The 27626-nt window shown below is 43.1% G+C and overlaps 1 protein-coding gene across 9 annotated transcripts in view; it reads left to right on the plus strand.

The window, feature by feature from the left end:
- Nucleotides 1-806: 806 nt before the first annotated feature.
- Nucleotides 807-27626, plus strand: part of LOC134351958 (receptor-type tyrosine-protein phosphatase mu-like) — a 1067206-nt gene continuing 1040386 nt past the window's right edge. For all 9 annotated transcript variants that reach the window (XM_063058925.1, XM_063058929.1, XM_063058945.1 and 6 more), the window contains exon 1: nt 807-1165. In XM_063058925.1, coding sequence (XP_062914995.1) covers nt 1093-1165 — 73 coding nt within the window. In that variant the 5' untranslated portion in view covers nt 807-1092. The remainder of the gene's footprint in view (nt 1166-27626) is intronic.

Here is a 27626-nt window from a genome sequence, read left to right on the forward strand (position 1 = left end):
CAAAGACACACAAATAACTGTGTAGTTAACCAAACATACATCTGTTGCTTGAAAGAGTGTATTATGCTGTGAGAGTGAGCGCATTACTGTAGCCCAGTGTTGGCAGATAAGCCTTCAGTCTCACCAGTAGTCAGTGGAGATGATGCTGGGCTGGGGAGCGGCTGTCTTGAAAGGAGAATAAGAGAATGATTCCCCATATTTGAATCTGCCTTTTGTTGGAGTGGTCCCAATATCACCACAAGTGGAGATTTAAAGACCCCTGTTACAGAGGACTCAACATACTTTGTTAAAAGAAAGAGAAACACCAAGCATGGTAGATAAATTGGAATGTAACTGTACAACTCAACAAGCTTGCCTGGGGATGAAAATACTGATTGCTCTAAGCTGAATCAGGCTGCTTCAGCAAGTTCTGTTCCTGCTCCTTTCCACGTGCTAAGACTAGTACTGTCCTTTTTTACTGTCCACTTATCTGTCTCTTTTCCTCCTCACTCCCTTTTGCCTCACTTCTCTATCAAACCCCCTTTTCCCCCTCATCTCTTCCTTCTCCTTCCACATCTCACAACCCCTCCTTCTTCTTCCGCTGCACACTCTCTCTCTTTCTAGCCCGGTGCATTTTCTCTTATCCCACTTGTCCCGGTTGGTTTATTAGGGGAGGTATATGAGTGAGCGAGAGCGAAAGAGGGAGATGCGGGGACGAGCGCCGCCTGTCATACAGAGTCGCGCCCGCAGTCAGCCACGACTGTGCACGCTCGCAGCCTCGGGAGCCCAGAGCAGCCCGCGCGCTCCACGGGAAGCGGGCGCGCGCGTCTCCCCCCGACGTCAGCGCTTTCCTGGCCAGTCTTGTCGAGCCAAGTAACCCGAAGTAGTGGAAAAAAGCTCAACGCGAGAGGAATTTAACTTGAAAAAGAAAGGCGAAGGGAAGGAAATCATCGGGTCCAAATCTGGGAGCTCGGCTTTGTATCTGAGACCCCTGCAGGGTTTCGGCGAACCCCGGTTCAGTTTCTGGGACCCCCGCCTCTCTTGCTGAGTTGTCTGGGACCCCTCGACTTTGCGGGTTCCGCTCTTTTTTCTGGAGGAGTTGCGCTGGGAAGGATGGAGCGGTTTCTAAGTTACCTTCTGGTTGGATTGAATCTTTTGCAAAGAGTTGGAGGGCAGACGATTGCAGGTAAGCGGGGCACCCAGAATGTGCCCAGTGAGTTCATCTGGCGGCTCAGCCTGGCTTGCTCATGTTCTGAAGGCGCTCGTACCCCAAACCTGCCCTTCTTGCCCATATCTGGGACTCCGTTCAGGGACTTCCCCAGCCCCCTATTTCCGGGACCCTGTCCGGGCACTTCCTCTTCCATCGCTGGGACCCCGTTTTTTCCCTATCTTGGGACTTGCCATCTTCAGTTCTGGACACTCCCTTGCTTCCTACCGTCATGGGTCCCATAACCTTAAAGCCTCGGGATTGTCCGACCTACCCCAACTCTCTGAACTCTAAACACCCCCTCCTTACCCATAAGGAAACTTAATCCGACCACCGAAGCCCCTAAATTCTCCTGTATCGTTCTCCGAGTCGTGACACTGCTAACTCTGGCTTGCCACCTTATTATGATTTGTGTTTCAAGACGTCAGTTATGTTTCTAGCCGGCAAAGAATTTTTCTAGTTGTGTATTGAGACAGTTTATTTGAACCCTTTGCTTGCGCGGGAGTGTCTGTCGATCTTGTTTACACTCGGAGACGTATTCCTGCTGCCCTCGGCTCAGGCGCAGCCCCGCTTTCACCAACTCGCTGTCGCCTCGCGCTCTGAGCAGCGGCAAAGTTTCCGTCCTGGCCGGCTTTGCTCCGCAAAAGTTGTTATTTACAGTCCGCTGTGGCGTTGTTTACGCGTGCTGTTAAATTATGGTACTGGATGCTTCCGAGAGTCCGTGGATCAGGTCTCGCCAGCTAATCACAGCTCTCCCCGTGGGATCCGCACAGAGGCGTCGCGAGGGTTGGAGCTTTGCAGAAATTAACAGTGAACTTTTTCACAGCTCGATCCCACACTCAGTACAGCGCTGGAAGGAACTGTAAACGGAAGTGCTTTCAGAATCCGAGATAACGTGAGACGTGAGGGGAGAAGTGTTTACATAAAGATATTTAGGATTCGGAGTGACCCAGGGGTATGGGTAGAGTGTGCTGATGGAGTCGGTTGTCTGCACCTTACTGGCGCAAAATAACTGAAGCGTGGTGTCCCTCACACTCACTCTTAACAACGACAAGAAAATTATACCGTTCTATGTAACTGTGCCCGGCTCCTGAAGCCGGCGTGACAACTGGAATTGAATGTTGACGGCCTGAGCGGGAGTATATGGTTCTCGGGGATGTCAGTCGACGTGACCGGGGTGCAAAGAGCAGAAGGAATGAACCACAATGGCAGGACAGGGGGCATAGGACCCAGTATGTGGAATCATTTCGCAGAGGCTCCGGGATTTGGGCCACAAGATCGCACCGACCAGCCCTTTGGCTCATTTTATCGTCTAAAATTAGGATTGGGGATTCCCCCAAATATGACACCCTCTCCGGGGAGCGTGAAAGACTGAGATCTGAAACTTGGCGTTTGAGATTCCAGTCAAAACCTAATCCGAAGCTAAAACTTCAAGGCAGAAGTGACGAATAAAAACAGCGTGCAGCAAACGGAGAATAGAACTTGGCATGATACTGTGTGTGTGTGTATGTGTGTGTGTGTGTGTGTGTGTGTGTGTGTGTATGACTGGTCCGGAGCTTTCCCGAGCGCTTGCTATGGAGTGGAGGGGAAAATGAGGTTTGTTCGTCTAAGCTACTAGGGTCCAAACCATCTCCCATTTGATTAGAGCGAGGACCGAAGCAGTCCTTAAATGTAGAAACGTGGAGGGAGTTTGTTGCTCATTGAGAGAGTGGATCGGCGCGATCCTGCTGCTGTACGCAGGGAGTCCCTAACGCACCACATAAAAGGCTGCGGAGCAATGGGATGTTCTCCTTGCTTCCCGTTTTCCTTCACCGCGCAATACAGGTGTAACCGGTGACCGTGCCAAACACAGAAAAAAAAAAGCACGATGCTTTATTGTCAAGCCCCGAATAATAAATTTGTAAAGCGGCGGCGTCAAGTCCAGCAGCTTATCATTGTGGAGCAAACTAGAGACATTTGGCACACACGTAGATTTCAAATATTGTGCTGGGTTGTTTGTTTATAGAAATAGGAAGAAGAGCCCTCAACTCCCTGTTAGACGGGATGTCATTGTTGTATGAAAAAAAATCTAATCACACTAGTTACACGGAGAACTCAGAGGCGCAAGAAATATAGATGGCTTCAAAAAGAGAAAACGGTTACCTCATTCCATTCTAGTCCGAGAAAGTGTGTCAAATGTTCTCTAACTTGACTCGGATCTGCCGGTCTCAGTGTGTGTTAACCATTAATATGTAGACAACTTCATGTAGTTTGCTTGTCCGGTGTCTGCCGCTGGACCACATCGTATGATCAACCGCTTCGATGTATACGGTGCACCCTTCTGACCATTTCTTCTGTTGGCATCCACCGAGTGTGAAGTGAGAACTACCACCCACGTTTTAGTGCTAGGAATTAGTTCTGATCTGAAGCCCCGCACCAGATAAGACGAGAGTGAGAGAGCATGAAGGGGCAGTGAGTGGGGTAGGATTTTAGAGGGAGATGATTGACTGGGCGGAGGGGGGGCGGCTGCGTGAGCTGCTAGTGGTGAATAAAGGGGAAAGGAGTTAAAATGAAAGGCTGAATGAAGAGGGAGCGTGTTAATAGGGAGTGGGATGTAACAGGAGAGGTGAGGAGGGCAGAGCTCCTGGGAGGGTCGGAATGATAAAGAGAAAAGCAAAAGGAGTGAAGTAGACCAAGTATTTGTGTGTGTGTGTGTCAGTCTGTCCATCTGTTCGTGTGTGTGCGTGTATGCGCTCCTCGACATTAGACCAAGACGCCTCTGTGTCGAGCTCTACGGCAACCCCATGTTCATAGAATTCACACAAAGACATTTTCCCTCTTCAGAACTGGAGTGGAAATAAGTCCTCCTCAAGTGGGGGCATCCTGAGGAAGAAGAGGGAGCTGGCCATTGCAGGCTGAACAATACTCCTTATTATCCACCCTTCCTGTAATAGCACTCAATGACTTGTTCTTTCTCCCAGATGTGTCCCAGTTGCTGAGATGACAAGAGTGAGCTTGTTTCCTGAGCTGTATATGACACCTTGAGCCTTTGTTTTAGCAGTTTGTGATGGTACCGTATTATTCAGAATATATTATTCTGGACAATTTTCCTTCAACTCACAGAAATTCTGTAAGATGAGCATGCAGCTGAATGGTTTAGATGACATTGTAGGCGGTTGGCGTTGAGGTGGGGGAGTGGTGCTGAGAGCATTGGTAATTGTAATTATAATTGATTGGAACCTGCAATCCTGTTTGACTTGCCCCAGTTATAGAGTGCACATATCCCTAATGGAGAAGGAAAGGAACTAAACAAAAAGCTAGGAGACACAACTGACATTTACTGTATTTCCAAATTGCCATAATTTTATTCAACTGATAGAACTAATGAAGATCCTCAGAGATTAAAATATTTTAACCTCTAAAGCAAAGTTTCCACATGGGGCAAATTTAGAAGTACAGTTACTTATGTTTTAGATGTTCTAGTAGCAGCACAAAACTAATTGATAGGTTGATTCTAGCCTGCTGAAATATAGAATTGTGCTCACATTTTCATGACATATATTCTCAAATTAACTGCTGGATGTCATGTATTAATCATGATATATGATTTACTAAATATATAAATATTTTTAATCGGATAAATATTTTGAATCAGATAAATATTTTCCCCCAGATGTGTCCCAGTTGCTGAGATGACAGGAGTGAGTTTGTTCCCTGAGCTGTATATGACACCTTGAGCCTTTTTTTTTAAGCAGTTTGTGATGGTACCATATTATTCAGAATGTATTATTCTGGACAATTTTCCTTCAACCCACAGAAATAAATGTGTAGTAATGAGAGCATAATAATATTACAAAGTATCTGTACTGTTACTTTTTGTTAGTGTATCCATTTTAGCATTAAGGTTTTGCCAAATGTAGCAGAAGTGAATTGTTGCATTGATACATGTAGCACAGCGGGTGGCTCGACAATCACAGAGCATTTCAGATGTAATGGCTGGTGCTCTAGCATGCATGGCTATCAGAATGTTCAATATCCACCTGTATCTTCCGTTTCACGCTCACTGAAGGAAAATTGCTCATTAGATCTGAAAGGATTTTATACTGTCTTGTATCTTTGACCTTCAGGCTAGGATTGGATTTCAATGACCATTTGTTCTCTTTGACCATGTATTTAATTCTGACTAAACAGCAAGTGTCTATTTGAAAGCAAGAGTAAAATACCGCTGATGCTAGGTACCTGAAATAAAAAAAAACAGGCAATGCTGAGAATAAACATCAGGTAGCATCTAGGGAATAGAACGTTTTTGCACTGTTACTATCAGGTAGGCACACACTCAGCGATTCAGGAACAGCTTCTTCCCCTCTGCCATCCGATTCCTAAATGGACATTGAACCCTTGGACACTACCACACTTTTTAAATATATATTATTTCTGTTTTTTGCACAGTTTGCAATCTATTCAATATATGAATACTGCAATTTATTTATTATTATTTCATTTTGTTTTTTTATATTATATATTGCATTGAACTGCTGCTGCTAAGTTAACAAATTTCACAACACAAGCCGGTGATAATAAACCTGATTCTGATTCTGATTCTGAAAGGTACAGCATGGGAACAGGTCATGCACCCCATGATGTTTGTGCAAAACACAATACCAAATATCAAACTCATTTTTTCTCTATCTGCACATGATCCATATCTCTTCGTTCCTTGCTATTCATGTGTTTACCTAAAAGCCCACTGAATACCTCTATTGTATCTGCTTCCACCACCACCCCTGGCAGCCTGCCCCAGGCACCTAACACCACTGTTCCCTTCAAGCTGCTTGGGTGCTTGGCCACGCAATACCTGAAATGCTCACGTGCACGTAGCCTTTGTTGCCGTGCGGATGGAATTTTCTTTTATATAATGTTTTATTAAAGTGCTGCTCAATTTTGTCTTTGTAAAAATTTCCTGCTCAGTGCAATGGTTTGTCCTTGCTTCTATAAAAATAAAAGGAGCACTGCCTACCACACTTTAAAAAAAACTTGTCCCACACATCATCTTTAAACTTTTTCTCTCTGACTTTTGCGTATTTGATTTCTCGATCCTGGGAAAAAAAGATTCTGACTATCTACCTTATCTATGCCTCTCTTAATGTTATAAACCTTTATCAAGTATCTCCTCATCCTCTCATGCTACAGAGAAAGTTTGCCATACTTCTCATTATAGTCACACCCTCTAATCCAGGGATCATCCTGGTAAACCCTTTCCAAAGCCCTATATTCTTTTTGTCATGGGGTGACCAGTATTGCACACAATACTCCCAAGTGCAATCTAACCAAGTTTTTTATTTACCATTGCAATATGATTTCCTTACTCTTGTACTCAATGCCCCAACCAGTGATGCCAGGCTTTCCATTTGCCTTCTTTGCCACCCTATCTATTTGCCTGGCCTCTTTCAGGGAGCTCTGAAGTCAGACTCCAAGATCACTCTGTACTGTTGTTAAACTGTTTAGGTTCCTGCCATTAACTGTATACTTTCCTCATATGACTTCCCAAGTACAACATCTCACAGTTGACTGAATTAAATTCCATCTACCATTTCGCTGTGCACATCTGTATTTAATTGATATTCTGCTTTATCCTGTAACAAACATCTACCCTTTCTACTACTCCACTAATCTTTGTGTGTTCTGCAAACTTACTGACCCACTCATCTACATAATCATTTTCATCCAAATTATTTATATATAGCAACAATAGACTAGAGTAAACTTTTCTGATTGATGACCTTTTGATATAAAGGCATGGACCTGAAAGAGTTAGTCTGCTTTCCACTTGACAGACAGTGTCTGATTTGCTGAGTATTTCCAGCATTGCCAGTTTTTATTTCAGACACTCATACGAGACAGGCAGATGTAATTTAAAAGCTAGGGTCTTATTGCAAAGAAGCATACGGACCAGCAGAACAGTTTATTGTTTTGGTTCAAGGACTGTAGGCCCAGCCACTCCACCCTGCACTTCCTCTTGAATAAACCCTGTCAGATATAGTAACTTAAAATACATCACTGTTGTTCCTTGCTTTGTATTTTCATTATGTCCCTAGTTTGACTTCCTTTCACAGTACAATGTCAATATGTGTTGGTCAGGGCCTTACATTGTTTTACAGGGCACAATGTTTGAGTCAGCGCTTAGTGCTTTCCTGTTTTCTGGCACAGTACTATGTGTTTCGATTCCCTTGACAGTTCAAACCCTTTGAGTACCAAAAAAAAACTCTTCCAGTCTTTGAGAACACCTGCAATCTGACAAACTTTCAAATGAATTTATCATAGATTCATTGCACTATAGAGGCCATCTGGCCCCTCACATTTGTGCTGGCTCTTTGTAGAGCAATCCCAGATTTATTTAGCTTGATCTGCTCCCTTCTTCTGTACTCCACACACAATTCCAGCAACAGCTGCACTACAAGAAAGTTTTTACTTCATTTGTTTCAGAAATGTTGATGGAAGTAACACTGCTGCTGTTAGATTCACAGGCAACATGGTATCTGCCAGAATCTCTCTACAAGCTCTTTTGCCAGTATTGTAAGCGATAATACGTAGCCACAGAAATTATGTCTGTGAACTGCTAGTAATTATTCCTTTTAAAATAGATCATACCAAGTTTGGTTGGATATTAGAATGGAAATAGTTTCCTCTGACTCAACTGGAAGGCACACTGTCCATTGAGGACCATAGACAGTGTTAACTATGAGTATACGTGGCTGAGTTGCTGGGTTTGTATTGAGCCAAGTCGGGTACTACAGTAGAGTCCAAGTTTCTGGGGTAATGACAGAGGGAAATGGCAAACCCACAGGTCTTTCTTTGATTGGTATTCAGTAATTAATGCCAGAAAATGCTCAACTATTGGCACTCAGGTTAGGATCTAGGTCAAAGGAGTGCTTTAAAGTTCCACTGTGAAGAATACCTTGGATTGTAGGAGAAATGGGCATACCTTTAAGCTGAGATGAAGAGGGTTTTTTTCAGCCCTGTGAAATTTGTTGCCACAGAGGGCTTTGGAGGCCAAGTCATTAGGGTGTATTAAGTCAGAGGTGTTTTTTAAATATATTTTAGAGATGTACAGTAGCACAGTGACAGGCCCTTCCAGCCTTTCACACCAGCCAGTTACACCCAAGTGACCAGTTAACGTGCTAACCTGTAACTTTTCCTCCCTGCTAAACTTAAGAGGTTCTGAAGAGGCATTTATACACATAGGTAGGCAGGGACCTAAGGGATATAGACCAGGCGTAGGTAGATGTGCAGTTTAAATTGACGTTATAGTCGGCACAGACAATGTGGCCAAAGGATCTTTTCCTATGCTGTAATTTTCCTATATTCAAAATCATAGTTCTCAATGGAGACCATGTCTGGCAATTCCTAACTTAAACTTCTTTCACCAATGATTAACTAGAAGACCCCAGATATCATGCAATAATCTCTTCCATCCACCTTCACAGCCTTTTCTGCATAGATCAGAATACTTAGTTCAATCCTGAAGTGCTTTGCTCAGATTATTTTCAGTCGTCTGTTATTTATCCTGATGTATCTCGTGAGAACATAAAATTTAGAGTCATAGAGTACTACAGCACAGGAACTGGGCCAAAGGTTTCTTTGGAATCCTCTAGGCAGGAATCTTCTGCCTACTCTTACTTACCTGCACCCTGGACCATATCCCTCCAAACCCCTCTCATCCATTTGCCTATCTGTACTGTTCTCTCTTCTATGACACTCAAACTCTATCACCTTAATCTTAGACATACTAATTTACTGGCAGTCCATGAATAAGTTAAGAATAAAAAAAGTCAGTTAGATTATATTCTTCCTCCACTGAATACGACATTTGGAAAAAGCAAATTGCTATGAATGTTCAGAGTTTGAAATCCAAAGGGAGAAAGGGAGGGAGAAAATAACCAATTCTATGTGAAGATATCTTGCCTGAATGCTGTGCTGTAGTCTTGCTTTTGTCCTGGAAAGTGATGTTACAGGGAGCTGTGAATAATTGCAGGATGAGCTCCTCAGGCATTATATTTCTAGTGAAATCACCAATGCCTGCATTTGGAGATATTTGGGATTTCAATAGAACTGATGACAAAAGGAAGTATTCTTTTACCTGTTGGCAGTATTGGTCTTCCAGCCTTGAAATTGTTTTGTTTTTGACTGTACAAATGATTCTGAGATTTTTTTTACCTGATTGAGGCTGCCAAGGGCACGTGTGGAAGGAGAATGAACCATTACAGTTTGTTGCCCGCTCTTAACTTAATTGATGAACTTACAAGTTGATTAGACAGAGATGAGAAGATGATGAACATGTCCAGTAGCTGGGGAGATGCACACAGCTACTTCCCCTTTCTATGAATTGAAATCACATACCACTGAGCTGCTCAGAAGTGTGATTGTTGGTCTGAAGCTGTGTAACAAGTAGCTAATTAGTCTGCATCCAATGTTCAGTGTGCAGTCTATCTCTAGCAGTCAGTGCACCGCCACTGATCTTCTTAAACACAGATATTCCTGTTGCTTACAGCCAGTGTTTTAGGTCAAGTATGAGGGCTCATTCCAAAGGCAATGTCAGACCCTCCACCTGCTTCTGTACTTTGTCCCATGCTGGCTCTGAATTTAGAGTGAGCGAGCTTTTTGAAGCCCTAGCCTTTGAACTTTGAGTTTAATTTCTTCTCTCACCAGAGGATATATTTAAACATTTCATGATAAAAAATAGGTGGCAAGGGAGTGAATATAAGGGCATAATCTAATTTGTTTCAGCCAATGTGATTAAATGTGAACTAGGGCATAGCACATGTGATCTGCAAATATCATCTAAATATCAAAACTGAAATTCAATCTTGTATATAATCTGTATAAATTTTAACATTTATTTGTCTTTTGACCACCTTTAGAGTGATTGAGTTGTATGGTAAAGAAGCATGTCCTTTGGCCCTCCTCACTCCTGCCGACCTTTTTGCTCATTGACACTAATCCCAATTGCCTGTGATGGGTCTATATCCTTCTAGGCCTTGCCTAAATGAGTACTTGTCTATATGCCGCTAAAATGTAGGAATTGTATGTGATCCCACCTCCTCTGACAACACATTCCAGATAACAACCACACTCTATGTAAAAAGAGTTAACCCATGAGATCCTCTTTGGATCTCCCACCCTTCACGTCAAACTCTGTCCTCCTGTTTTTGATAACCCTAGCATGAGAAAATATTTTAACTATCTGTCCCATATATGCCTCTCATAATCTTATAGACTTTGGCTAATAATGTTGGTTTACTCTGACAGAATGGTGTACGGGACTGTGAGTTTTATTCATTACTGAGGCATTTGGCTTGTGGGATAAATCCCACAAGCCAGTTATTGTAGAATGTGAGTATTCGGCTACAGCTGTTTGGCAGCTGTGTGGTCAATGGCTTGTAGACCAGAATGCGTACGTTTATAGCCTAAGTGTGCCTAATAATACAAGCAGCAGATCTTCCTGTATTTAAAGCATATAAGCAACGTGTTCAGTCAGACCTTAATAAAACTGTGGGTTTAAGGATTATATGCGATTTTATTACTAATATTTGCATTACTGTTTAAATAGTGTGGACATACAGGGAAAATAGTAGAAAACAGGGAGAGCTAAGGACTGAAGGTGCAAGTAAAGTAAATAAAATGTTTCACAGTAAAATATTGTACCCTATATATCAGGACATTAAGCAACAGAGCAATAACAACTGTACGTAAAGCAAAGCCATGGTAAAAGGAACAGTGTTCAGCCTTGGGTGGCCCATTAGAGAAAGTATTAATACCATGGGAAATGCTTGGCTAAGATCACCAGGTCGAAAGGAGAGATTAAGAGACTGCAGTCACAAGGAAAGACCTGATATACGGATGTAGTTTCCACTGGAGCAAAGAAGATTAAGGAGAGATTTAATAAAGATTTTTAAAATTATGCAGAATTTTTACAGGATTAACTGGAGAAAGGTATTTTGTGTGCTTAAGAAATTTGAAAGATTATCATTTTAAAAGTTGTGTTGGAGCTTTGAGTGCTTTGTTCTAGTTGAGGCAGGCATGTTGGATCTTTTAAGGGAAAGGCAGATTACAAAGAAAAACAAGTAAATATTCAAGACTACAGAGAGTCCACTTGTTTAGTTATGGCTTCTGCAAAGAGCAAACAAAGGCTCATTAGGCTGAATGGCCCCCGTGCTATAAGCTTCTGTGTTGTAATCATGGATTTTTGTTTTTATACTGTACTTAGGCAAAGTTTCCTGACCAGTATCAGGAGGATTGGTGTAAGTTGCAATGTGATTTTGATCAGTATTTTCTGGTCGATTGGGGGAACATAGATGTTGGCATGAATAACCTTGGTTCCTGAGGTGAAAGCACTTCCATGATGTTGCTGGATAGCGAGGTTCAAGATAGTGGAATGATGTATAAAGCAGGGTAGTGTGCAGTTTGCAGGGCAATCTGTGACAATCCCATATGACTGCTGTTCTGTTCTTATCAAGTAGTAGAGCTTATCGGTATGGAGACTGTTGATAAAGAAGCTTTTTTTGCTATTGCGAGTTGGTGTAGAAAGTTTAGAGTTGGTACAATTAGCAACCCATCACAAATAATACTTACAGTTTGCACCAAGAGAAAACCAGACTTCTACTCTTTCATTGTGAGACCAGTTCTTTATCTAACAGTATATCCTGCAACAGAGAGCTCCCTCTTACAGCTACTAATACACCAACACAGCCCTTTACAATTGCCTGAATTATTGGCTACTTTTTTCTTGGAAGCATTGTCTTTTTTTTCTAATTCTGAGTTGTGAAGTAAAGACACTGGCACGCATCAAAGTCATTTGCTCCAAGTTTTCTGTGCAGTTGGCTGATTCTGAAAAATTGTGATTTCATATGGAATTATCAAAGTTTTTATGACTTGGCTTCCACACAGAGTTTCTGATCGGCATATTGTTTTCTACAGTGCTTTAGTTTCTATCCCTTGAAGTTTGGGTAGCAGAATGGCGCAGTGGTTCATGGTGCTGTCTCACAGCTCCAGGAGTCTGGGTTCAATCCTGACCTTGTTTGGATGCTATACTTTTCCCTTTGGATTTTCCCTGAATCCTCAGGTTTCCTTCCACATCCTAAAGGATGTGCTGCTACAGTTACATCTTACTGTGGGTGACTAGCAAAAAGACTTGAAGCTGAGTTGATGGTTATGCGTGAGAGAGAATCGGTTGCAGAGGTACAGGGAAATAAGGAGATAGTGTGTGGGACTTCTGTGGTCGCTGCTTCTGGGAGCTGGCGTGGAATCGTATAATCTTCTTCTGCATGCTATCAGATTCTGCCTGTTTCAAGGCACTGACATCTACCATAGATCAGTCATGACACAATTGAGAGATGCCAACTAGTAAGAAAATATTGATCAGACTGGGAATTGCTTCTCTGGAGGAGTGAAGATTCAGAGGTGACTGGATGAGATTCCTTGTAATTCCAATTGGGTTGGTAGACTAGACCTGTGATGTGATCAGCTGTGACCTGGAGTGTTTTTTTTAAACAGTCAGTGTACTTAGTTTGCTCATTGAAAATGCACTTGACAGAGAGCTATGTTCCAGAATATAGATTCACATTGCCTCACTGTCAGATGACAGACATAGAACAGTTTTTACATGAGAGTGGGAAGTCAGTTGTGTATGTGTTGCCATGTAGTTTGTCCAGAGCTGCAAGTGAAGCCCTCTGTGGTCTCTGCTGCCTTGTGATATACAGGTAGGGACGGAGGATAGAGAGACTGTAAGTGTCAATTAATACAATGTGGTCAATAATAAAAATGGAGAGGAAATCACGAGGAACTTCTTTTCCCAGAGAATGGTTAGAATGTGGCTCACCATCCATGGAATCACTGATACAAATACATTTAATGGGAAGCTGAATAAGTACATGAGGATGAAAGGAATGGAAAATAGTATGGATAGGAAGAGAAAAAATTAGTAGAAGAGGAGGAAGCGTTTGTGGAATCCAACACCTGTTTAGACTGCTGGCTCAATGCCTTGGTTCTGTTATAAATTATGTGTGAGAGGCATGGATTATACAAGGCATTGGGCCAAATTGGTAATTTGTAAATCAGCATGATAAATACTGGTGGGTTGTTCAACTATGGGAGCATCATCATTCACACTGTCCTTCTTAACCAACAAGGAAAGTAACCAACCATGACTCCAGCTTAGATTTGTTAACTTGAGATTGACCGAGCCTGGGACATTGCTTGGTACTAAGGTAGCAGGTGCCCTGAACTAATAAGGGAGAAAGGCAAAAGCGACTTTGCTAGCAAGTGTTGTAAGCCAGTAAATGCTCAGCTCATAAACTGAACATCCCATTCAATGAGATTGGTGATTTTGGCAGGGCACCAAGCATGGGGCTGGAGATCTGTTTCCCAATGTACAGTACTCCTCACTCGCTTACCTTTTCATTGGGTTCAATAATTTTCAGCACAGTTGATATGTTGTACCCATTTTGTGCTCCTACTGGATCTCAATTTTACTTCCATGTTATTAAATCAAAGCTCCTTTTATTTTTACAGTATTTTTATTAGATAAGATTTGATTACTCACTGTTGCCATCAACTGGGAGCTACAGAAGCCTGAAGGCACACACTCAGCGATTCAGGAACAGCTTCTTCCCCTCTGCCATCCGATTCCTAAATGGACATTGAAGCTTTGGACACTACCTCACTTCTTTTAATATATAGTATTTCTGTTTTTGCACATTTTAAAAAATCTATTCAAAATTACGTAATTGATTTACTTGTTTATTTTATTATTATTGCTATTTTTAATTTTATTTATTATTTTTTTTCTCTGCTAGGTTATGTTTGAATTGAACTGCTGCTGCTAAGTTAACAAATTTCACGTCACATGCTGGTGATAATAAACCTGATTCTGATTCTGACTTAGGTCAAATTGATTACTTGTCTGCAATGGATACCAAATCTGCCATTGATTGTTCCATTCATAATTATGCCAATAATTTTATTCTTCATCTAAACAGGAGCAAGTAGAACATACAACACAGGAACAGGCCCGTCAGCCCTTGAGGTTTGGGCAGACTGTAATTCCAATTCAACTAATCCCATTTACCTGCCAAGCTTCATATCTACTTATTATTGCCCGTTCATGTGTCTGTGTTAGTGCTTCTGATATGTTTCCATTGTATCTGCTTCTATCATTTCCCTGGAAGTGCATTCCAGGCACCCACTGTGTTAATCACTTGCCTCATAAATATTGTTTAGACTTTCCCCCTCATCCTACACCAATGCCCGATAGTATTTCATAGTCATAGTCATAGTCATAGTCATAGTCATACTTTATTGATCCCGGGGGAAATTGGTTTTCGTTATAGTTGCACCATAAATAATAAATAGTAATAGAACCATAAATAGTTAAATAGTAATATGTAAATTATGCCAGTAAATTATGAAATAAGCATCACACTTTGGAAAAGAACTCTGTCCATCTACCCTATCTACATGTCTCTCGCAGTTTTATATACTGTGCGTCAGTCAACCATAGTGTCCTTCCCTCCAGAGAAAACAACCCAAGACTGTCCAAATCCTCCTAACAGCTAATACTCTAATCGAGGTAACGTCTTGATGAACTTGTTCTGCACCCTCTCAAAAAGCCTCCATATCCTTCCTGCAATACGATGACCAGAACTTCACACAATACTACGAAAGGAACTTTATCCACATTGCGTCTTTCAGTAAAAGCAATCAATCTACCTCAGGAGAGATTTCAGAACAAAACCTGCACTGAGCCATGTGGTAGGTGAAGACATCTGATGAAAAATTTGTTCAGAAAGGTAGGTATTAAGGATTGTCTTAGATTGAGAGAGTAAGGGAGAGAGGCGGATTCTTGACCATGGTGTTGTGTGAAATGAAGAGTCGTGGAACACTGCAGCACAGAAACAGGCTCTTCGGCCCATCCAGTCTGTGCCAAACCATTAATCTGCCTAGTCCCATCAATTTGCACCTGAATCATAGCCCTCCATACCCCTCTCATCCACGTACCTATCCAATTTCCTCTTAAATTTTAAATTGACCCTCATCCGCCACTTGTATTGGCAGATTGTTCCACACTCTCACCAAGCTCTGAGTGAAGAAATTCTCCTTCATATTCTCCTAAACCCATGGCCTCGAGTTGTAGTGTCACCCAACCTCAGTGGAAAAAGCCTGCTTGCATTTACCTTACCGGCACCCCTCATCATTTTCTGTACCTCTGTCAAATCTCCCCTCAGTCTTTTATATTCAAGGGAATGAAGTCATAGCATATTCAATCTTTCCCAATAACTCAAGTCCTCAATTCCGTGCAACATCCTTGTAAATTTTCTCTGACTCTTTTCACCTTGTTTATATCTTTCCTGTAGGTACGTGGCCAAAACTGCACACAATACTCCAAATTAGGCCTCACCAACATCTTACACAATTTCAACATAACATCCCATCTCCTGTACTCAGTACATCGATTTATGAAGGCCAACGTGCCAAATGTTTTCTTTAAGACCCTATCTAAACTTTCACAGAACTCTGTATCTGTGTTCCCACATTCCTCTGTTCTACCGCACTCCTATAGCTTACTGGGTAAGACCTTCCCTGCTTGGTCCTCCCAAAGTGCAACACCTTGCAGTGGTCTGCATTAAATTCCATCTGCCATTTTTCAGCCCATTTTCCCAGCAGGTCCAGAACCCGCTGCAAGTTCTGATAGTTTTCCTCACTATCCACTGTGCCCCAAATCTTGGTGTCATCCATAAATTTGCTGATTCAGTTTACCACATTATCATTTAGACCATTGATATATATATTCAAACAGCAATGGTCCAGTCAGAGAGGCAATCATCTACAACCACTCTTTGGCTTTTTCTGTGAAGCCAATGTTTAATCCAATTTACTACCTCATTTTGAGTGTCACGTGGCTGAAACTTCTTGACTAATCTCTCATGCAGGACCTTGTCAAAGACCTTGCTGAATTCCATGTAGACAACATCTACTGCCTTGTCTTCATCGACATTCATGGTAATGTTCTTGAGAAACTCTTAAGATTGGTTAGACATGACTTACCATACACAAAGCCAAGTTGATTATCCCTAATCAGCCCCTGTCTATCCAAGTACTCATATAGAATTCCTTCCAATAACTTGCCCACTACTGATGTCATGCTCACTGGCCTATAATTTCCTGGCTTATGCTTAGAGCCCTTCTTAAACAATGGAACAACATTAGCTATCCTCCGGTCCTCCGGCACCTGACCCATAGTTAAGGATGTTTTAAATATCTCTGCTAGGGCTCCTGCAATTTCTACATTAGCTTCCCACAGGGTCTGAGGGAACACCTTGTCAGGCCCTGGAGATTTATCCACCCTAATCTGCCTCAAGGCAGCAATACGTCCTCTGTAATCTGTATAGGGTCCATGACCTCGCTGCTGCATTGGCTCACGTCAATAGACTCCGTATCCATCTCCCAAGTAAATAAAGATGCAAAAAATTGATTTAAGATAGCCCCACACATAGATTATCACTCTGATCTTCCAGAGGACCAATTTTGTCCCTTGCTATCTTTTTGCTCTTAATGTATCTTTGTAAGCTTCGTCACCTTATCTGCCAGAGCAACCTGCTGTCTTCTTGTCGCCCCCCCCCTCCGATTTCCTCGAGTGTTCCCTTTCATTTCTTATATTCCTCAGGTGCCTCATTTGTTTCTGTCTGTCTAAACCTGCTATGTCCCTCTTTCTTTTTCTTAACCAGGGCCTCAATATCTCTCAAAAACCAAGGTTCCATAGACCTGTTAACCTTTCCTTTTATTCTTACAGGAACATACAACTCTGGACTCTCAAATTTTCACTTTTGAAGGCCTTCCACTTAAACGTACACCTTTGCCAGAAAACAACCTGTCTCAATCTACAGTTTCCAGATCCTTTCTGATGCTATCAAAACTGGCCTTTCTCCAGTGTAGAACCTCAAGACGAGCACCAAACCTATCCTTTTCCATAATTATCTTGAAACTCATGGTATTATGATCACGTGGTGCTAAGTGTTCCTCTACTCAAACTTCGGTCACTTGTCTTGTCTCATTCCCAAGTAGGAGAACTAGTATCGTACTATCTCTAGTAGAGTCTTCTATGTACTGATTAAGGAAAGTTTCCTGAACATATTTGACAAAGTCTTTCCCATCTAGCCCTTTTACAGCATGGGAGTCCCAGTCAATATATAAGAAGTTAAGATCACCTACTATAACAACCTTATGTTTCTTGCAACAGTCTGTAATCTCTCTACAAATTTGCTCCTTTCAATACCACAGACTGTTGAGTGGTCTGTAATATAATCCTCTTAATGTGGTCATATCTTTCTCATTCTTCAGTTTTACCCATAAAGCCTCACTAGATGATGCCACCCTGACAGCTCTGCAGTGACATTTTCCCTGACCACTAATGCCCCCCCTCCCACTTTAATCCCACTCTATTGTGTCTAAAACAGTGGAACCCCAGAACATTGAGCTGTCAGTCCTTCTCTCCTGCAACCAGATGTCCCTAATGGCTACAATAATTCTGTGTGCTGATCCATGCTGTAAGCTCATCTGCCTTTCCTACAATACTCGTTGCATTGAAATATACGTAGCTCAGAACATTAGTCCCACCACGCTCAACTATTTCATTCCTGATTTGTGTGTAGGCTTAGCAACAGCTTTCTGCACAACCACTCTACTATCTGTTCTGGTGTTCTGGTTCCCATCCCCTGCAACTCTACTTTAAAACCACACCCCCTTGCAGCACTAGCAAACCTTTCCACTAGGGTATTAGCCCCCACTCTATTTCAGGTGCAAACTGTCCCTTCTGTACAGGTCCCACCTTCACTGGAGGAGAGTCCAATGATTCAAAAATCTGAACCCCTCTCTTCACCAACTCCTTAGCCATGTGTTAACTGTATGATCTTCTTATTTCTGGCCTCACAAGCATGTGGCACGGGTAGTAATCTTGAGATCAGAACCCTGCTAAGTCTTTTAACTTAGCACCTAACTCCCTGAGCTCACTTTGCAGGATCTGGACACCCATCCTACCCATGTCAGTGGAACCAATGGCTTCTCACCTTCCCATTTAGTATTGCTGTGAACTCTGAGGTGTCCCTGCCATGGCACCCGGAAGGCAACAAATCATCCAGGAATCTTGTTTTTGTCCACAGAACCTCCTTTCTGTTCCCTTAACCGAAGAATCCCCTATTACTACAGCTCGCCTCTTCTCCCCCCTTCCCTTCTGAGCTACAGAGGCAGACTCTATGTCAGAGACTTGATAGCTGTGAAGTTAAGGTAACCAACACTGAACCGATTACATTTGGAGATGATTAAGAGACAGGGAAAGCACCTATAAGAATTAAAAATCTGGAGCAGATCTTCTAAGCAGACAGCAATGCAGTTATTGAGAAATTTGAAAAAAAAAGTGGGATCTGTAAAATCTTAAGTTATTTTAATGGGAGCCATTGTAGATCAGTGAGGACTAGCCAGCCAGTTATGTGCACATTTGACATAATGCCTATAAAATTCTTTTTCTGTACATTCAGAGGCTCCATTACGTTTTTGTTCCAAAGGTCATAGTGCTGACCCTTGATGGCCTTTGACCTGAGTTTCTCTGCCAACTCCATTTGTAGTTCAATCACAAAGTTGTGTCCAATTTTAACTGATCACATCAGGAGAGAATGGGATGGCCAGTCCATTTGCCACAGATTATTATTCTCTATCCCATTGACTTCAGTGGGAACTTAAGCATGTTTGTAATGAGCAAGTACTTGAAAAGGCAATCTTTGGGAATTTTTGCAGTTGATCCAGTGTTTTGTTTCATTTCAAACCTCCAGTACAACCTAGTGGAAGACACCATAAATAAAATTAAACAAGCTGTGTGTTGTCGTTCTATTATGATTGATTTCCTGTTAACTGACATTTGTAAGTCATTTTTTCTATTATTTGTTATCTAGGATATTTTCCCTTTGATTAGAATAGATTATTGGCAAGTCTGCAAAGTCCCATATATGTCAAAAGAGAATGTTTAACTCTTGGAATGTAACTGGGAGCTGAAAGACTTTATCTGTGCATCATACTGCCTACTTGGTTCTGTCTTTAAGAAGTCAATTCCTTTCTTCCGTTGGTCATTTGCAGGAACCTGCCATTTGTTGCTTCCACCGATTATTCCTGTTGTTTTCTTCCTCAAGGACAAACTTCACTGGGGCAGTGGCACATGCTTGCATTCAGAGATTTCCCCTTCACCATGAAACTATGAAGGCCTTAGTAACTATGACATTATTGGTGTAAGAAAATGTCATAAAAGGGAAGCATATTGGATGTACAAGTGATGTACTGTTTCTGCAACAAAGAAAGTATACGCTCTAAAATAAATTTAGAATTCTACATTGAAAATTATTTCAGTGCCTATGTTTATACGCATCATTAAAATGTTGTGTCATGACCCTTCCCTAAGCTTAACATGAACTCTAGCCCCAACAATATCATTCATTTTCCTTTTCCTGGCTCCTGCCTAGAGGAAGTAATTATCTCTCAACAACAGTAACTCCCTCAGCATTCTAATGCATTATAATGAAACCCAAATTCTTTTCATCAATGACCCTTTTTCAAGAGTTGAGTGTGATTTGTATTGCTGAATTTTTTTTTTGCTAAGATAGGTTAGAAAGGAGGCCTTGGAGGGTTATCAGCCTAACATGATGACCCTGTATTCTCTAGAAATGAAACATGTAATTTCCTGGACTCTTTCTGATGTTAATCAGTGAGAAAAGGTCCAACAGAATGCAGAGATAAAAATCACCCTCAATTCCATTTGCAAGGTGTATGATCCACCAATGATTGTGTCTTTTACTCCACTTTCAAAATTTGGTTCTATTGAAGTTAAGGGAACCAAACACTGGAAGAGAAACACAATGAGTATTTGTTCATTTATTAATCAGTTAGCACACTCATCAAATGCACATTTCTGTTGCATTTTGTTTGAAGAACTTTCTGTAATGATTGCTTTTCTTTAGTTGGAAAAATATAAGATGGGTGCAGAAGGTAACATCTTTACTGGAGGTAGGATGATGAGATTATGGATGTGAAAATGTATCAGTGGCAGAGGAGAATGAGAATAAGAAAGCAAGGATGTAACCATACGTAAATTCAGATTTTGACGTTATCTTTTGGTGCAACTTTACATTTGCTACAAGATAATGAGAGTCCACAGCTACATTGCAGTAACCTATCAGCACTTGCACAAAATCAACATAGTATTATATCAGACTGTAGGAGAACTGCAACATTAGTAATTAATATAAAGGAGGGTGTGAAATTGTACATTTGCAATGCATGCTCAGGAGCACTGTTTAATAGTGACACAAGGATTCGATGTGACTCATACCAATGTTATTGTCAGGACAGGTGTTATTCTTCCACATCCTCTTCCACACTGGTAAACAATCACTTTTAGTCAATATTTAAACATTTAACCTGCAAAAGCAAGAAATGTTTGCATTTCCCACTAAAGCTGGAAATGGAAAGAAAAGAGATCACAGGCAGTATTCATAACCACCTGAGTGAAAACAGGATGTTTTCAAACCCAAGTAATATTGGGAATAGATGCACCTTTGTAGGTAGCGGGACGAGGAAGCCAGGTAAAGTGCCTCATGAGCCATTTTCAGGGAGGTGTGTAGTGATGTAATTGACATTGTTACTTTTTTGATAAAGAATCTGATGCTGATTCTAAAAGAGTTTTTTTCCCCCCAATGACTCCATTTACAAATGCATTGGTTGGTCTAGCACGGAGATTTGTAACTTACTGTGCATCCAGTGTGCTGATCTTGAGCCTGGTCCAGTCAGCGGGATCGGAGAGGGAAGGGGTTAATCAAAGACATCAGTGTGTTTTACATCAGGGGTGTGAACACCCCAGTAAGTTGGTGGCGAGCTGGGTTGCAGGGGCCTGTCTTCACCTTTCCACCTTTTTTATGATCACAAGACACTGATGCATATTAAGAATGTCAAGTACTGCAGGTCTACCCTGTCAGCAAGTTTCTTGATAATGGTGGAGCTGGACTTGTTGGAAAGCATCAGAGGTGGTGCGGGGTCCAACAAGTAGTGCAAATGATTGTCTTGGACATTTTTCTTGTGGTCACAAGACCCTGTTGGACATTGGTAATGTAGAATACTGCAGGTCCGGTCCACTGGTTCAGTGGCAAGACCGACGGCATGGCCTCGATGTTTACTCGGCGGAAGACAAGCTGGAATGTGTTTGTCTGCAGCTGCACTAGCGCGTTGAGGACTGCTGCATTCTTGTTCTTCCGGAGTGTTCCATGCACCGTGAACCTACAGGATGTGACACTCTGGAACTTGGGCAATAGTTTTTGTTCTTTGTCTGTCTGTATGTTTTGCTGCAATTGGTATTATATGTGCGAAATGTGCCTTCTGCTGTTGGTGATTGTTGGTAATGTGTTTCGCACCTTGGCCCTGGGTGAGCGCTGTTTCATTTGGCTGCGTTCATGTGTATTGTTGAATGACAATTAAACTTGAACTTGAATGTCAGTGCTATCAATCTGGTAATCCTTGAGAAATCTACATGTGTTGTCTATGCAGGAGGGTTATTCGTGCTTCCCAGAATTAAAGATTAGCTCCTGAGACAGTTTTGGGATGAACCAATGAGGAACTTCAATGGAGGAGGTGAACTTAAATAGAAAATGTGACCTTTATTGCACTTTGTTTAAAACCTTATATTTATCACATTTCATTCACATCATAAATAGTAATAAAGATGGTTTGATGGACAGTGAAGAATCTTCCTACCACATCATGAAGATGTGCTGTGTTGTAAAAATAGGCAGCTAATAGAGGTGCAACTTAGATGGACCAGTATGAAGGTTCTGATCAAGGGATGTAGCATTTGGGAAGACGTACAACATAAGCAGGTTCCCCTGTGTACAAGAACAGGACACCCTGCCATCTTTTTCCAATGATTCTTCATTCAACCAAACTGAATCAAAATCAGAATCAACTTTATTATCACTGGCCTATTTTTTTCTATTAAGTACAATCGTGAACAATAGCCAGATCAGAAATGCTGATCAAGTCAACTAGTTCCCAAAGAGAACTCTGATAGGCCAATCAGATGGTTCACTGCTGCTCAGTGATAGAACACAAAAAAATCATATGTACAATTAAAAAACATTAAAAAATAGTAGAAATACTGGAGACATGATGATCATGATGAATTCTGCTGGAGAGAGACATTTATACACATGCTGTCCTCCATAATTCAAAGAGAGTGAAGGATAAGGTTGCAGGTTGACAAAATGTGGCAGGAGCACTTGGAACTAAAAACTAATCCCCACCGGGAGAAAACAGCACCTGTTCTCTCTGCACTGTTCTCCAGCAGTTTAAGGACTAAGTCCAGCCAGAAAATAACTCACAAGTGCTCTTGAAAGTCAGGTATTAACCCTACCTACCAACAACCAAGCATTGCCATCCTGGTCCCCTTCATGATAGCTTATGACAAAGCATGTGACTTCCCTCCCAGAGATGATAGGTGTTAGTGCACTCAACTCTTGAAGGCTTGGACCCCATCGTCGCAGATGTTTCCAACCACAGCATCTGGAAGGCTGTTCCAAATTCTGATAGCACAGTGAATGAAGCTTCTATCCAGTGTGTAGATCCTCACATCAGGCATGAGCAGGCATGGATAAACTTGATCGTATGGTGCGCCATTTCTCATAAGGTGAAGGTAGCACGGCGCGAAGGTCTGCAGGGCTGTGGCTGGTGTGCATTTTATATGCACAGTAGCTGCAGCAACCAGTCATCTGCGGTGTAAACTACTGATGGCTAGTTTCTCACGAGCTGTGGCTTCATCTACACCCATAATCCTGAGAGCCTTTCTTTGAATGGAATCAAGCTGGTTGAGGACACTCTGTGAGGCATTCATCCATGATAAGCAGGCATACTCCATGATACTTCGTACCTGGGCTTTGTAAACCATGGCTCTGCCGTCTTTGTCTAGTTTGGATGCTGCTTTCCATAGAGCTCCAAGCCTTTGTCCAGCCTTGTTTGAAATAGTGGAAAAGTGTTTATCCCACACCAACTTGCTGTCAATATTAACACCAAGGATTACTAGCTTCCTCTTTAAATCCAGCTTGCAGTTCCCAAAATACAGTTCAGGGTTAGATGGATTCCTCTTCCTAGACATCACCATTGCCTTGCACTGAGTAGGCTCAAAGGAGACATTGCAGTCGTCTGCCCAGGCTTTCATCCTGTCAAGATCCCCATACAGGCCTGCTGCCACTGTATTACTCTCTCCTGCTCTAATTGGTGCAAACAGTGTGGAGTCGTCAGCGCACAGGTATAGCTCGTTACTGCATGCATCAACCAAGTCATCAATAAAGATGGAAAACAGAAGTGGCCCAAGTATTGAACCCTGTGGTACAGATGCATTGATGGTTAACGAATCAGAAGCCTGACCAGAGATAACAACTTTGATGGTCTGTCGCTCTGCAGCCATCTGAGCAGCTTTCCAGATATTCCTTTGGATCTCAGCTTAACACAGAGTCCATTATGCCAGACCTTGTCAAATGCTCCTTTGGTATCCAGGGCTATGACACACACTTCTCCACCTTTGTCTAAGAAGGTGTTCCACATTTGAGGTAAGGTGGTGAGGAGATCGGCTGTACTGTGATCAGGTCTAAATCCATACTGCCTACTTGAAGTTAAGTTGTTACAGAGTAGGTAGTTCTGAACTTGGTTGTGGACTGCTGCTTCCATTATCCTGTGGAATTTGCTGTTTTGTGGCAGCAGTACAGTGCAATACCATAAAAATCACCAGAGGTTACAATAAGAAATATAAGAAAAATAATTGAATAAATAAGTAGTGCACAAAGAGAATAAAAAGATGAGGTAGTCATCATCATCATCATGGCTTGGCTTTGTGAATGAAGATTCAGCAACTGTCAGCAGGCTGGATGGAGAGCGAGGTGTCTCCCAGTGGAGGTTGGTTGTAGGGGATTCATAGACCGTTCTTTAGTTAGAGCTTTCAGCATTTTGGGCATCAAGGGAGAGAGGAAGAGGAGAGCCATCCGCAGTACCACCGATGCGGCAGAGAGGGCCTCAAGATGGCTGTGGCTCAAAAGAGGGGAGCCATGGAGTCATAAGTAGCTAGCCATCTGGACACAAGCTGGGGTCTGATCAGCTCCGGCTGGGTCACCTGGAGGAGGTTGTATGATGTTGAAAGACCCGAAACACCCGATGATTCCAGGAACATCACTGAAGATGTGTCCAGAAGCATCAATAGATGTATGTACACAGTAGGAAGGGGCTGCCCACGTCTTCTGCAGGTTCACTGGTGGCTGACGAGGCCAATACGGGACAGGTAGGTTCATCCACGGCGGCTGCATGGGAAATTCTCTTCTGGGTTTGGTGCTTCTGTGTCACGGTTCTTCCTCCTTTTCCTTTTATCCTCAATGCCAGCCCCGCGTGCGTTCTTGAAGGAGGAGACAGACTGGTGAATGGTGTGTCTCCAGGCCTCGCGATCGGAGGCTAGATTAGACCACTGGCAATGGTCAATGTGACAGGCACCAAGGGATTTCTTCAGAGTCCTTGTACCTCTTCTTCGGTGCCCCTCTGTCATGGAGGCCAGTGGAGAGTTCACCATACAGCACAATCTTGGGCAGCAATGAGCCTCCATCCTGGAGACGTGCCCTGCCCAGCGCAGCTGCATCTTCAACAGCATGGCCTTGATGCTGGTGACCTCTGCCTGTTCGAGAACTTCGATGTTGGTGACGAAGTCACTCCAGTGGATGTTGAGGATGGTGCGGAGGCAGCGCTGGTGGAAACGCTTAAGGAGTCGTAGGTGGTGACGGTAGGTGACCCACGACTCGGAGCCGTACAGGAGGGTAGTCAGTACAATGGCTCTGTGCATGTTGATCTTTGTGCCTTTTTTCAAATGCTTGATGTTCCAGACTCTTTTGTACAGCCTGCCGAATGCACTGTTTGCCTTTGCCAGTCTGTTGTCAATCTCTTTGTCAATCTTGGCATCTGACGAAATGGTGCACCCCAGGTAGCTGAACTGGTGGACTGCCTTCAGCTCTACCTCACCGATGGTGATGCAGGGAGGGTGGTAATCTTCCTGAGGTGCGGGCTGATGGAGAACTTCTGTCTTCTTCAAGCTGACTTCCAGTCCAAAGAGCTTGGCAGCCTCTGCGAAGCAGGATGTTATACACTGCAGGGCTGTCTGTGTGTGGACAACAAGGGCAGCATCATCGGCGAAGAGTATGCTCCAATGTCTTGGTATGGGACTGTAGTCGCCTCAGGCTGAACAGGCTGCCTTCAGTGCGGTATCGGATGTAAACACCGTCCTCGTCATCAAGGTCTTCTGTGGCCCTTTCGAGCATCATGCTGAAGAAGATGGTGAAGAGAGTTGGTGCGAGGACGCAGCCTTGCTTTACTCCGTTGCCTATTGGGAAGGGTTCTGAGAGGTCATTGTTGTGTCTGACTTGGCCACTCTGATTTTCCTGTAGCTGGAAGACCATGTTGAGGAATTCTGGGGGGCATCCCAGTCGTTCCATGATTTGCCACAGACCTTCCCTGCTCATGGTGTTGAACGCTTTGGTAAGGTCGACAAATGTTATGTACACTCTCTTGTCCTGTTCCCTACATTTCTCTTGGAGCTGCCTGAGAACAAATGCCATGTCGGTGGTGCTCCTGTTGGCTCTGAAGCCACACTGGCTCTCTGGGAGGAGTTCTTCTGCAATGAAGGGCACCAATCTGTTCAGGAGTACTCTTACAAGGATTTTTCCTGCGATAGAGAGAAGAGTTATCTTCCAGTTGTTGGAGCAGTCGGACTTTTCCCGCTTGTTCTTATACCGGGCAATGATGACTGTGTCACGGAGGTCCTGTGGTAGTTTAGCTTGTTCCCAGCAGCAGACAAAGAACTCCTGGAATTTGTGTAACGCTGAGCCCTCATGCTTCCAAATCTCAGGTGGGATTCCATCAACTCCTGCTGCCTTGCCACTTTTCAGCTGCTCTATGGCCTTGACTGTCTCTTCTTGGGTTGGAATCTTGTCCAGTTCTGTTTTCTCTGACTGTTGGGGGAGGCAATGAATTGCTGAGTCTTGGACCATGTGGTTGGCGCTGAAGAGGGTCTGGAAATGTTCCGACCACCGGTTCAGGATGGATGCCTTGTGTGTGAAGCATGCCTGACCGTCTGCACTGTGCAAGGGACTCTGGACCTGGTGCAAAGGGCCGTACACCGCTCTCAGGGCTTCATAAAACCCTCTATAGTTACTGGTGTCTGCGCAAAGCTGAGTTCTCTTTGCGAAGTTGGTCCACCACACATTCTGAATCTCTCGAAACTTGCACTGGAGGTTGCTGCATACAAGGCGAAAGGCTGCTTTCTTATCAGGACAAGACGGCCGAGCAAGGTGCGCTTGGAGGGCGGATCTCTTTTTCGCCAGCAATTCTTGGATCTTCTGGTTGTTTTCATCGAACCAGTCCTTGTTCTTCTTTGTGGAAAACCCTAGGACTTCTTCAGAGGTTTGCAGGATGGTGGTTTTTTGGTGTTCCCAAAACACTTCTAGAGAGGAGTCTGTAAGGAAACTGGGATCCTGAAGCCTCGACTAAAGATTCATCTGAAAGTCAGCTTTCACTTCAGCTGACTGGAGGTTGCCAACCTGAAACTTCTTCCTTGGAGCGCCACCTCTCTTTGGCTTGGGTTTGAAATGGAGACTGTTTGCAGTGGACAAGATGATGGTCAGTAAGACGTCTCGAAGGTCTCTCTGGCACACCAAGCTGTAGTCTATGAGGTGCCAATGCTTGGACCAAGAATGCATCCAGGTTGTCTTCAGACTGTCTTTCTGCTGGAAAATGGTGTTAGTGATGGTGAGTTGCTGCTCCGTGCAAAACTCTTAACAGAGGGCACCTGTTGTCGTTGCAGTTTCCAACACCATGTTTGCCAAGTACTCCTTTCCAGGCTTCTGAGCCTTGGCCTACTCTGGCATTGAAGTCGCCAAGAATGAAGACCTTGTTGTCCGCAGGGGCATTCCGTACGAGGTTGTGTAAAACTTGTCCTTTTCTGCAGGATCCGCCTGAAGAATGGGGGTGTACATGCTGAAGAGTGTGGCATGCTGCTTGGTTTGAAGTGGGAGGAGCATGGAGATGATGTGGTCAGAGTGATCCATTGGCAATTTTTCAAGTTTGGAGACAATGGAGTTCCTGACCATAAAGCTAACGCCAGAAAGACGTCTGTCAGTCTCTGGCTTTCCTGACCAGTAGAGGGTGTAGCCGGCGCCATGTTCTTGAAGGTTGCCTTCCTCTGGGAAGCGGACTTCAGTGAGAGCAGTGATGTCGACATTCAGTCTTGAAAGTTGATACGCAACTAGAGTGCACCGAGTTCCGGGCGACCACTCTCTGCTGTATCGAGCATGGT

This window comes from Mobula hypostoma, chromosome 1, assembly GCF_963921235.1.
Source record: "Mobula hypostoma chromosome 1, sMobHyp1.1, whole genome shotgun sequence".
Classification (NCBI taxonomy): domain Eukaryota; kingdom Metazoa; phylum Chordata; class Chondrichthyes; order Myliobatiformes; family Myliobatidae; genus Mobula; species Mobula hypostoma.